This window comes from Saccopteryx bilineata, chromosome 1 (assembly GCF_036850765.1).
Source record: "Saccopteryx bilineata isolate mSacBil1 chromosome 1, mSacBil1_pri_phased_curated, whole genome shotgun sequence".
NCBI classification, from domain to species: Eukaryota; Metazoa; Chordata; class Mammalia; order Chiroptera; family Emballonuridae; genus Saccopteryx; species Saccopteryx bilineata.
In genome coordinates, this window is record NC_089490.1 from 79371377 (window position 1) to 79381603 (window position 10227).

At 51.1% G+C, this 10227-nt stretch overlaps 1 protein-coding gene across 6 annotated transcripts; it reads right to left on the minus strand.

Moving 5' to 3' along the window:
- Positions 1 to 6456: 6456 nt before the first annotated feature.
- Positions 6457 to 9470, minus strand: MIOX (myo-inositol oxygenase). 6 transcript variants are annotated; one of them, XM_066253046.1, is made up of 11 exons: positions 9397 to 9450; positions 9103 to 9216; positions 8509 to 8589; positions 8089 to 8169; positions 7791 to 7953; positions 7542 to 7609; positions 7308 to 7435; positions 7164 to 7231; positions 7022 to 7071; positions 6831 to 6943; positions 6457 to 6744 (listed from the first exon to the last, which is right to left on the minus strand). In XM_066253046.1, the coding sequence occupies exons 4-11, from the start codon at positions 8125 to 8127 to the stop codon at positions 6636 to 6638; spliced, it is 738 nt and encodes a 245-aa protein (XP_066109143.1). In that variant the 5' UTR covers positions 8128 to 8169; positions 8509 to 8589; positions 9103 to 9216; positions 9397 to 9450; the 3' UTR covers positions 6457 to 6635. The 6 variants fall into 6 exon arrangements, with proteins under 6 accessions (XP_066109143.1, XP_066109138.1, XP_066109137.1 ...); XM_066253041.1 differs by lacking the exon at positions 9397 to 9450 and adding an exon at positions 9254 to 9346 and having other exon boundaries at positions 9103 to 9144; XM_066253040.1 differs by lacking the exon at positions 9103 to 9216 and having other exon boundaries at positions 7308 to 7417; positions 9397 to 9470.
- Positions 9471 to 10227: the final 757 nt, after the last annotated feature.

Below are 10227 nucleotides of genomic sequence, written 5' to 3' on the forward strand. Positions count from 1 at the left end.
TTGTTGGGTGTTTTTTTTTTTGTATTTTTGCAAAGTGAGAAGTGCAGGACAGCAGATAGACTCCCGCATGCGCCTGACTGGGATCCACCCGGCATGCCCACCAGGGGGCGATGCTCAGCCCATCTGGGGCGTTGCTCCACTGCAACCGGAAGCATTCTAGAGCCTGAGGTGGAAGCCATGAAGCTATCCTCAGCGCCCAGGCCAACCTTGCTCCAATGGAGCCCTGGCTGCAGAGGAGAAGAGAGTGATAGAGAGAATGGAGAGGGGGAAGAGTAAAGAAGCAGATGGGTGCTTCTCCTGTGTGCCCTGGTGGGGAATCGAACACAGGACTTCCACATGCTGGGCCAGTCCTCTACCGCTGAGCCAACCAGCCAGGGCTGGCTTTGCTTTTTATCTGGTCCTGTGGCTGGCACTGTGTCTATCCTAGATGCCTCCTCTGAAGCCTCTTTACAACAGAAGGTTCTCCAATCTGATCTTAACCTTGCACTATAAAACCCAACTATCAGGGTTTACACTACACACAGGTTTTCCCAAAGCCTAATTTTTACTTAAAAGTTAAATTTTATTGTAAGCAACAATACTGTCATTGTTTTCCTGGAAGTGACAGTCTCCCTTTGTTAATGTTTAAGAAAATGCCTGCTAAACACCCAAGACTGAATGACCACTGTTTGTCTGTTGGTCCTTCCAGGTAAAACTGACAGATTGAGCTGCAAACTCAATCACTCAAGGGCTTTCCCTTAAGGCAACTGTCATGTTTAATACTCAGCAGAAGTGTTCTTCTCATTGTGTGACACAGAAGATTAGAAAGACCCATCCTTAAGAATGGGGAATTAGCAATAACTTTTTACTACTTCATCAAAGACATTCTTGAGTAATGGACCTTTTTTCAGGTGGGAGTGTGTGGCCTTAAGGGACACAGTTAGGACTAGCACTTTGGGGTCCCTGTGGGAGATTACCATAGCAAAGCTCTCGTAGTTCGTAGTTCAAGGCTTAGCAAAAGGCTAAGTTCTCCCCTCTACTCCTCCATATTGGCATTGAAGCCTGAGTATTTGTACTCATCCCAACCCCCCACCTCACTTGCTTGGTTAAGTTGCTAAAGGCTAAGTTTTTCTCCACACCTCCGTGTTAGCTGTGATGCTGGATTGTTTGTACTCATCTTATCCTCCACGTCCCTTGGAGAAACTAAAGGCAGTTTTCTTTTTATTTTCTGTTTTGTGAAGTTAAGATGTTATGCAGGGTGGAGGGTTTTCTGCACTTGGGAGAATTCTTGGTCGCCTTGGAAATGTGACTTTGTTTTAATGACCTCTTTGATTTGCTAATGATTTCACTTTGCCCTATAAATAAAGCGGTGGAGAAGGGTGGAGACTCGCTGTTTTTGCAAGCTATCTTCTGCGTTGCAGAGAGTCCTCCTGAGTCTGTCTTATTTCTCTTCAAGCCTATTTTCTTAATTCTGTGCCATTCCCACTCAGGACCTGGAATTACTAGCTGTGCTGGTTTGTGGCAGGTCCCCATCTCCGCTGGTGCAGGTCGGCAGCCCTTTTACCCACTATTGCATTTATGTCATCACTGGGAATGTCAACTCAGTGAAAATGGCAATAACATCTCAGTGTACTAAAATAGCATTGACTTTCCAGACTCCTGAAAAGGTTTCAGACACATCTAAGCAGCTGCAGACTCTAAGATCTGCTGTTTTAGCACAATCAATCAATCCTTTTCTTTTTTCCTTAAGTGAGAAGGGGGAGGCAGAGAGACACCCAGCAAGTCCACTACCAGGGGATGCTCTGCCCATCTGGGGCTGTTGCTCCACTGCTCGGCAACTGAGCCATTTTTAGTGCCTGAGAGGAAGCCATGGAGCCATTCCCAGTTCCCAGGGCCAACTTGCTCCAACTGAGCCATGGCTGCGGGAGAGAAAGAGAGAGACAGACAGAGAGAGAAGAGAGAGGGGGAGGGATGGAGAAGCAGATGGTCACTTCTCCTGTGTGCCCTGACAGGAAATCAAACATGGGACATTCATAACCCAGGCAGACACTCTACTACTGAGCCAACTGGCCAGGGCCTATAGCACAATCAGTCTTAAGCATGGGCTGAAATTTAGGGATTTTATTTTCTTGGGCCATTTATACCTTTAAAAGCAGCCACCCTTTCTCTAGCACCTGCTCATAGTCCCCACAGTCTGGCTTTTGTTGACCTGCAGCAAAATCAGTTTCTTTGAGGTAGGGCGGGGAGGACAAAGAATTGCAATTCTGGAACACAACTTAGTAGCAAACCAAGAAAAAGTCCCCAGACCAAAGGAAGGAAAAAATATGAAGTCAGAAGAGCTGTTGAAAACAGAGAGGCCATTGGAGAAAACCTGGAGTTGGAAGGGTCGTGGCTTTTCATTGGCTGGGCTGCAACAGTCTTTCACTGGCTGAGTGATTGCCAGGCAGAAGATCTTCCTCCTCTCTGCTGGAGCCTCAGAGTAGATGAGGGGTGAGCACAAGGGCTCCCCAACAGGCCCCCAACTCATCTAAATGAGGTTTCTGTTTATGAATCTTAATACCTTCAATAGGCTCTTCCATGCAGGGTAGCAAAGGCCGTAGTTAGCTGCTCTGCTCCTGCAGGGCATGGACTGCCAGGCTTCCACTATCAGTGGGGTGTTCCCAACTTTCAGCTGAAACAGACCTGGAAACAAATTCTAGATTTCTCTAAGTCTATCACTTGCAACCCACTTTCTCAGTGTAAACTGGTTCATTTAAAGAGAGATGTTACTGATTAGAAGGGTGCTGAATAGAGAGGGGAGAAACCAGAAGAATGCAGGAAAGAGGGTCTGCAATGTCTGTGATCCTGTGCTCAAGCCAGTGACCTCAGGGTTTTTAACTGAGAGAGGAAAGGCTCAAAGGGCTAAGTTTGAAAAGTAACAAACTACAGCTGTAGCCCCTTTATCAGCTCCCTGAAATAAACTTGTAGAACCAGCAAGGAAAACAGGATATGTGAATAGGCAAGGACAGACAGTATAACCCTCCCCTCTTACCCCCTCCCCTCCCAAAGACACAAAAGTCATGTAGGTCTGCAGACAAAGAAGTCAAAGAATCAGGCACTTGTCACGCGCCCCTTGCATAGACACTGTAAAAGGTATATAAGATGTAAGAAATCTAACTTCGGGGAGCTCCTGCTTTAGTGTTACTAGTTTCATGTACTCCGACGGCTACTAATAAATCCTCTTCCTCTAATAAGTTGTCTGGATGTCTGTTATCCTCCATTTGGATGTCATATTTTCTGCCTCAGTATGGCCGTGGGAATAGGTGGATACCAGGGGCTTCTGCCGGAGTTGAATAGGAAGAGCTGGAGGAGGGACCACGAGCAGGGAGGCAGAGGGTTCAGGGAGGTAGAATGGCAGCGCATGCTAGAAGGAGAGCCAAGCCTTCCCTCTGTGGGTTCCTCAGCTGCCCCAGTGCCCACAGGCCCCCAGTGAGACTGGATAGTTTCCTGAGTGGGCAGAAATATGGGGCCCTGGCCTCCACTGCCCTCCCCCTCAACCTGAGCCTTTTTGTTGATGGCCAGCTTAGGTCTGCAAGGGTCACAAAGAGGCTCTGGGGGCCCAGGGACAGGGGCCAAGGCAGCTACTCTTGCTCTGCACTGGGGAGGCTCCCCAGGGATAACATCAGGGTGGCAACTTTGGACCCAAAGGGCAGCCTGTGGAGCACCCTCTCCCTCCCCTCCTGCAACTCTGGGGCTTATTCTTCTCTTCCCCACCCTAGCCTCCTCTGAGACCTGCCTTCTCCCTGATCTCAGGAAGGCAGAGGCCCGTCTATCCTAAGACATGCCCTAAATGGCTCCGTTGCCCAAGTCCAGTTGAGGCTCCGATCCCTCCTTTCTGCCTCCCCAGCACCTTACAAACCCCATGGAGCAGCTCCAGGGAGGGATTCCCTGACCCTGGTGCACCTTCCCTGCCCAATCTCATAGGCTGGGAGGAGTAGGCAGAGAAGGACAGCAGCCCAGCCCTGGAGAGGCTGCCCAGCAACCGTGTGAAAGAGCTCAGAGCAGGTAGGAGTTTTCTGAAAGGAAGCATATGAGACGAGACAAGCTTGGGCAAAGTCTCCAAAACATACTTGAGCCTGTTCTCTCCCGATGCCAGGCACTGGGGTACACAGGGAAGACCAGGGTAGCGTTTGGGCAGGACAGGAGGACTTGGACATGCAGCAGCCTGAGCGGGGCAGGGAAGGCAATGATCAGCACTGCCTTTGATGGCCACAACCAGGGATCAGAAAGAAGGTGGACGTTCAAGAGGTGATTGAGGCAGACTCTCCCTCTCGGGAGCACACCCACACCTTTCCTGTCTCCCTCTTCTTCCCCCGGATGCATTACCTTTGCCCCTCTCTCTCCTAAGGTCCAAGGGCCCTTCTTCTGCTTCTGTAACCTGTTTCCTGAGTCCACACAGCCCAGCTGGCTTACTTTTACTACCTCTGAAACTTTCTAAATAAACTTCCTCTTATGAAAAAAGGAAGGGAGAAAGAAAGAGAGAGGTGATTGAGTCTTCAGCCCCCAACATGTGGATTTGAAATACCATTTTCCACTCAAAGAAACCAGGGCTCCTTAGAGAAATTCCAGGTCTGGGACAGCCTCTGTGGTAAGCTGATAAATGCTGCCCCCCCACCTAAATCACACACACACACACACACACCAAACATATCTATATCAAACTGTTGGAATTTGTGAGCGTGACCTTATTTGATAAAAGCATATTACAGATAAAATTAATTTAAGGATCTTGAGAGCATCCTAGATTATTGCGGAGGTGGGGGGCCTGAATGTAATAAGTATCTTTATAAGAAGTAGCTTTATAAGAGAGAGACAGAGGGAGACAGACACAGAGAAGCTATGTGGAAGTGGAGCAGAGATATCAGCCAGGGCTGGGGATGCCAGCAGCCACCTGAAGCTGGAAACAGCAAGGAGTCTCCCGGGAACCTCTGCAGGGAGTAGGCCCTGCCAACACCTTGATCTCGGAGTTCTGGATTCCAGAACTTGAGAGAATAAATGTCAGTTGTTTCAAGCCAACAAGTTTGTGATAGCTTGTGTCAGACACAGGAAACTAACAGTCTGGATGTTTTGTCACAGCAGACAGCAAGACATCCCCAGAGGCCAATGCGGTTGTGTCATGGGACTGGCAAGAATGAGACTGAGCACCAGTACAGATAAGACTTCAATGAACTGAAGTATAAACATGCTGAAATCTGTATTTTTGGGGTGGAGGGATTTTCTGTTTGTTTTTTAGACAGAGAGGGACAAACAGACAGGAAGGGAGGGGCATGAGAAGCATCAACACATAGTTGCAGCTCCTTAGTTGTTCATTGATTGCTTTCTCATATGTGGCTTGACTGGGGGGCTCCAGCTGAGCCAGTGACCCCTAGCCAGCAACCTTGGGCTTCAAGCCAGTGACCATGGGGTCATGTCTATGGTCCCACGCTCAAGCCAGTGACCCTGTGCTCAAGCTGGCAACCATGAGGTTTCTAACCTGGGTCCTCAGTGTCCCAGGCTAATGCTCTATCCACTGCGCCACCCCCTTGTCAGTTGAAATCTGTATGTTCTCAACAGAAAAACAGATGGCTTGATTGCCGTTGAAGGATGGTACAAACTGGTAAATTAAGAGAAAGGCAAGCATATGCTTGCCTTCCCGACACAAACGGTAATCAATTAGCAGTAGGAAGAGCTTCTGGATACTGCAGGATCCCTTTGGATGTGTGAGGGCACGATGCAACCAAACATTGCTATCCAGCCTTCCAATGGGTTAAGGACGTTCTTAGAAGAAACTGAATACAGCCTGTGCCTCCAACAAAGAATACACCACCATCTCTGAAGTGTTCTTGCCCCCAACAGGACATACCTGAATCTGATCAGGTCTCTAACTTTATTTATTAGTGGAAAATACCAAGGAAATATTAATAGATACCATGGGGCTTCATCAGCAAATCCCAACAGGAGGAATTCTCTGAGACAAAAAAGCCACTTTCTTTAAATAAATAAACTGCTAGGATATAGAGAGGAAGCCAGCTAAGTCATGGCATTGGGGGCACATGCAAGGGATGAAACCACATGAAAGGAGGTGATTGGCTGAGAAGATATGGGAGCTGCACCTGGGGTGTCTGTTCATGGGTCATGTTCACAGTAATTACTCTGGACCTTTGTTGTACATTTCTGTGGTGCATTCTTTTAGCTATGAGGTGGGGGGGGGTGTTTTTTGTTTTGTTTGTTTTTTGTTTATTTTTTTAAGGAAACTGAGCCCAGAGTACTTGGTGAATATTTTGAGAAAAAGGAGTGACCAGAGTGACCCCAGCTTCTGATGCTAGAGCTGGAAGGATAAGCAAGATGTTTATGGCGACAGGCACAGCAGGACACACATCCAAAAGGCCATAGTCTTGCCTCCCTGCACATAGACTGCCCTGCAACCACAACACGCCGCGGCTCAGTGACAGACTCGAGCTGCTTCGAGGTCTTTATTGTCACCTTCGGAAGGCCACTAGGGTGAGGAGCACGGACCATTTGGAGGTGGGCATTTGGAGTTTCCCAGAGAGGCTGGAGTGGATTGTTACTGTGCCTGACAGTGGCTGTCACTCAGGGGCACCCATCCAGGCCTACGCCAAGTGGACAGGCCGGTCTGGTCACCAGCTCAGGACACCAGGACAGTACTTGTCAATGAGCCCCTGGTAGTAGGGTCGCAGCTTGTCCACGTCTGGTAGGTCAGGACACTTGGTGTACAGGTCAAACTTGCTGCAGCAAAGAAGGGACAATGACTCATAAAGAAGCCCCCAGTCCCCTTCTCCATCCCCTCCCAATCTCCATGGGGATGGCTGTACTTGAACTCCTGCACCCAGGGCAGCATGGCCATGTCCTGCTCACTGCACAGCTGCTGGTAGTCTCCACCCGTGTGCCATGGATAGAAGGAGTGAAATCGGATCATGTAGAAGGCCTAGGGACAGGATGGTGCCACACCCAGCATGGGCCAGGCTGGGCTTGACTCCCAGCATGGCTCCTCCCTGAAACCTACCTCTGGAGGCAGAGAGAATTTGTTGAACTTCATCATCTGGTACATGTACTCTGTGGGAGACAGGGGATCATCAACAGGCACCCAGAGGGGTGGCACCTACCATGGGCGACTGTCCCTGCTGCCAGCCTCTAACCAGCCTCACCGTCATGGCCCCAGGACATGAGGACATTCTCAAGCCCACAGTGTGGCTGGTACATGCCGAGCTCCGTGCTGCAGGGTGAGATGGAGGGTGAGGGGTGAAGAAGCACCCTGGGGACAGGACTGACCAACAGTAGTAGAGGGGCACCTGTACTGAGGATTCTGGAGGTCGGGGTTGTCCTGGAAGGTGGAGTCACAGAAAACCACAGAGGCCTGGGGACGGCAGCCAACTGGAAAGGTGTCTCCAACGACTGCCCACTGGGGAGGGACAGGCAGCTGTGGGTGAGCATGACTGGCTTGCTTCATCAGATGGGTGCCCCAAGCCCAGAGCTAAGGCTGGCCTGGCCCCTCCCTGTCAACACTTGTCCATCCTTGCCCTCACCTGGGGCTCTCCCGCCAGAGCCAGGATCTTCCCCAGGTCGTGCAGGAGCCCTACGAGGTGGAACCAGTCTGGGAAGGAGAGGAACAAGTCGGGCTGGCGGGGTGCTGGGGCCAGGGCCGGGGAGGAACAGGCTTGGGCAGGGTCTGGGCAGGGCCTGCTGTGAAAGCGCAGCCTTTCTGCCCCCCACCCCTGCCCTGGAGGCAGCACCACTCCCACCACAGCCAGGAAGGGGGCAGGCTTGGGGCGCACCCTTGTCAGGGTGGGCCTTCCGTATGCCCTCTGCAGTCTGGAAGGCATGAAAGGAGTTGGGGAAGTCCACGTCTGGGTCCGACTCATCTACCAGCCCATCCAGCATGTCCACAGCCTCCAAGACAGTCATTTTCTTATAGGAGAAGCCCCTGAACTGGGTGTGCTGGGCCAGAAAAGGCAAGGTCAGCAGGACCACAGGCCAGATCAGGGCCCAGTTCCTTTCCATCCACCCTGCACTTGAGACTGGGGGGATGCAGCCCCCCCCCCCAGAGTTGCCACAAAGTAATCAGCCAGGTACCTTCTTCCTGACGAAGTCTACTGTCTGATGAGTGTGCATGAGCTTGTAGGTGGCGAAGACGCGATCCAGGAGGGGGCCGGACTGTAAGCCAGAGGATCAGCCAGGTGGCTGACAACCCCTGTGCTTCCTACCCAGGGGGTCCACTGCCTCCTCTCTCTCCAGAGCTGACCTCACAGGTGCAATGGGGGCTTCCCCAAGGGCCAGCACTGGACCTGTGCCAAGGATAGTGTTGCCCTCCCTCGGGAGGGACTGAGTGGTGTGGGGCAAAGCAAGATGTGGAGCTTGGGCAGGTAGGGTGGATATAGTGGGCCAGGAATGTGGGTTGCAGCAGGGGCCAGGGTAGGATTTGGGTGGTGGGGTGGGGTGGGAGGAACTTAGGGGGGCCAAGGAATGTGGGTTAGAGCAGGGCAGGGTCCTCACGGTATAGTTCCGGAATCCACCCTTGTCCTTGGCTTCCTCTGGGTCTGCCTCAGGCCTGTAGACCAGGGAAGGGTCTGGGCCCTGGTTGGGTGGGGATTGAACCATTTACATCAGTGGTAGTCAATCTGGTCCCTACCGCCCACTAGTGGGAGTTCCAGCTTTCATGGTGGGCGGTAGCGGAGCAACCAAAGTATAAATAAAAAGATAGATTTAACTATAGTAAGTTACTTTATAAAGATTTATTCTGCCAAACTTAGCGAAAATTCGACATAAAGTACTTGGTAAATAATTATTATTATATGCTTTAACTTGCAGTAACTCTGCTTTATAAATTTTACAAAGTAAAGTTACTTCCCTACTTTATAAATCACCATTACTGTGGAACCGGTGGGCAGTTAGAAAGAAAATTTTACTACTAACAGAGATACAAAAGTGGGCGGTAGGTATAAAAAGGTTGACTACCCCTGATTTACATGATGCCAGCTCTGTGAGGAAGTGGGAACACTCCTCTGAGAGCACGAGACTAAGCTGGGGGTCAGCAGCTGAGGCCATTCTTCATTCCAGAGCAGCAGAGCCCCTCTGAAGCACACCCACCTCTGGCTCCTGCACCAGCTGGTGGCCTTGGTAAATCCTAGTCTGCAGAGTGAATGTCAGCCAGGTGCCTGCTTCCAGGGAGCTCAGACCCTACACACATCACCTTCCCAAGACCTGGGTGTAGTGGGAGCCTAGGTGTTGGGTTGCTGACCTTTGCCCAGTCAGCAGGCTGGCGGAAGGAGCAGGCTGGTGGGAACCAGTGGGGAAGAGGGCTGCTACCACCTTCCATGAAGGACAGCCAGTGACTGGTGAGTAGTCAGCAGGGCCAGTCTGTGCAAGGTCTGGGAAACTCACCACAGACACCTTCATCCTGAGAGGGCCAGAGCTGGCAGGTGGGCCAGAGTCCCACAGGCCATGTGCCCCTATATATGCCCACAGGTTACATAAGTGGCCGGACACCACCCAGCCTCTTGACCTGGGCCTTGGTAATGAATCACCATCTACCTACCTCGTGGTTGCAGCAAGTTAATGTGTCAGCACAGGAGCAGCCCCAGCCCCTTCTCCCTGAGCTCAGACTCCCTTCGCAACAACTGGCCTGCTTAGCTGTCCAGCCTCTTTGTCCCACAGGCTTTAAACACTGCCACACTGTAGGCCCCTCCTGACAGGTGGCAGAACCCATATGCTACCCCATTCCCTCAGGTACCTGGGGTTCTGAGCAGGGGCTTGTTTCAGAAAAAGTTACTCTAACACCTGTTAGAATGGGACGGAAGACCTCACTGAAGACTGTTGTAGCGGGGGAAGACTGAGCTCCACCCGAGTACAGCACAGACAGCCCGGAGCAGAGCGGAGGGCAGGGTGTCGGTACACACAGACTCAGGGAAAGTCCCAAACTGGAAATCTACCTCTGCAAATGGAAGGCAGGGGAAAAACAAAGAAAGAGGCTGGCACTCTAGTTGGTAATTCACAGAGTTTATTAAGGGAATTTTACACGGAAAACATGTTGTAGGTGCTGCAAGACCAAACAGATCCCTACACCACTGGGCAGGGGCCAGAGAATTACATAGGGCAAAGAGGGTAGTCACGGGTACTAGAACAGGAATGCTCCCAGGTACAGAAATTACTCTACACGCTACGCGCTTGACCAGGTCAAGACAACTGCGTGTTCCAGGAACAAGCACACAGCAG

Excerpts from the sequence above, each read along its gene's own strand:
- MIOX (XM_066253041.1), bottom strand. The coding sequence starts at position 9,331 with ATGGAAGGTGGTAGCAGCCCTCTTCCCCACTGGTTCCCACCAGCCTGC. Across the intron at positions 8,170-8,508 it reads GTGGATTCCGGAACTATACC|TCCGGCCCCCTCCTGGATCG; the intron begins GTGAGGACCCTG and ends TCTGGCTTACAG. Across the intron at positions 7,072-7,163 it reads CATGTCCTGGGGCCATGACG|AGTACATGTACCAGATGATG; the intron begins GTGAGGCTGGTT and ends TGTCTCCCACAG.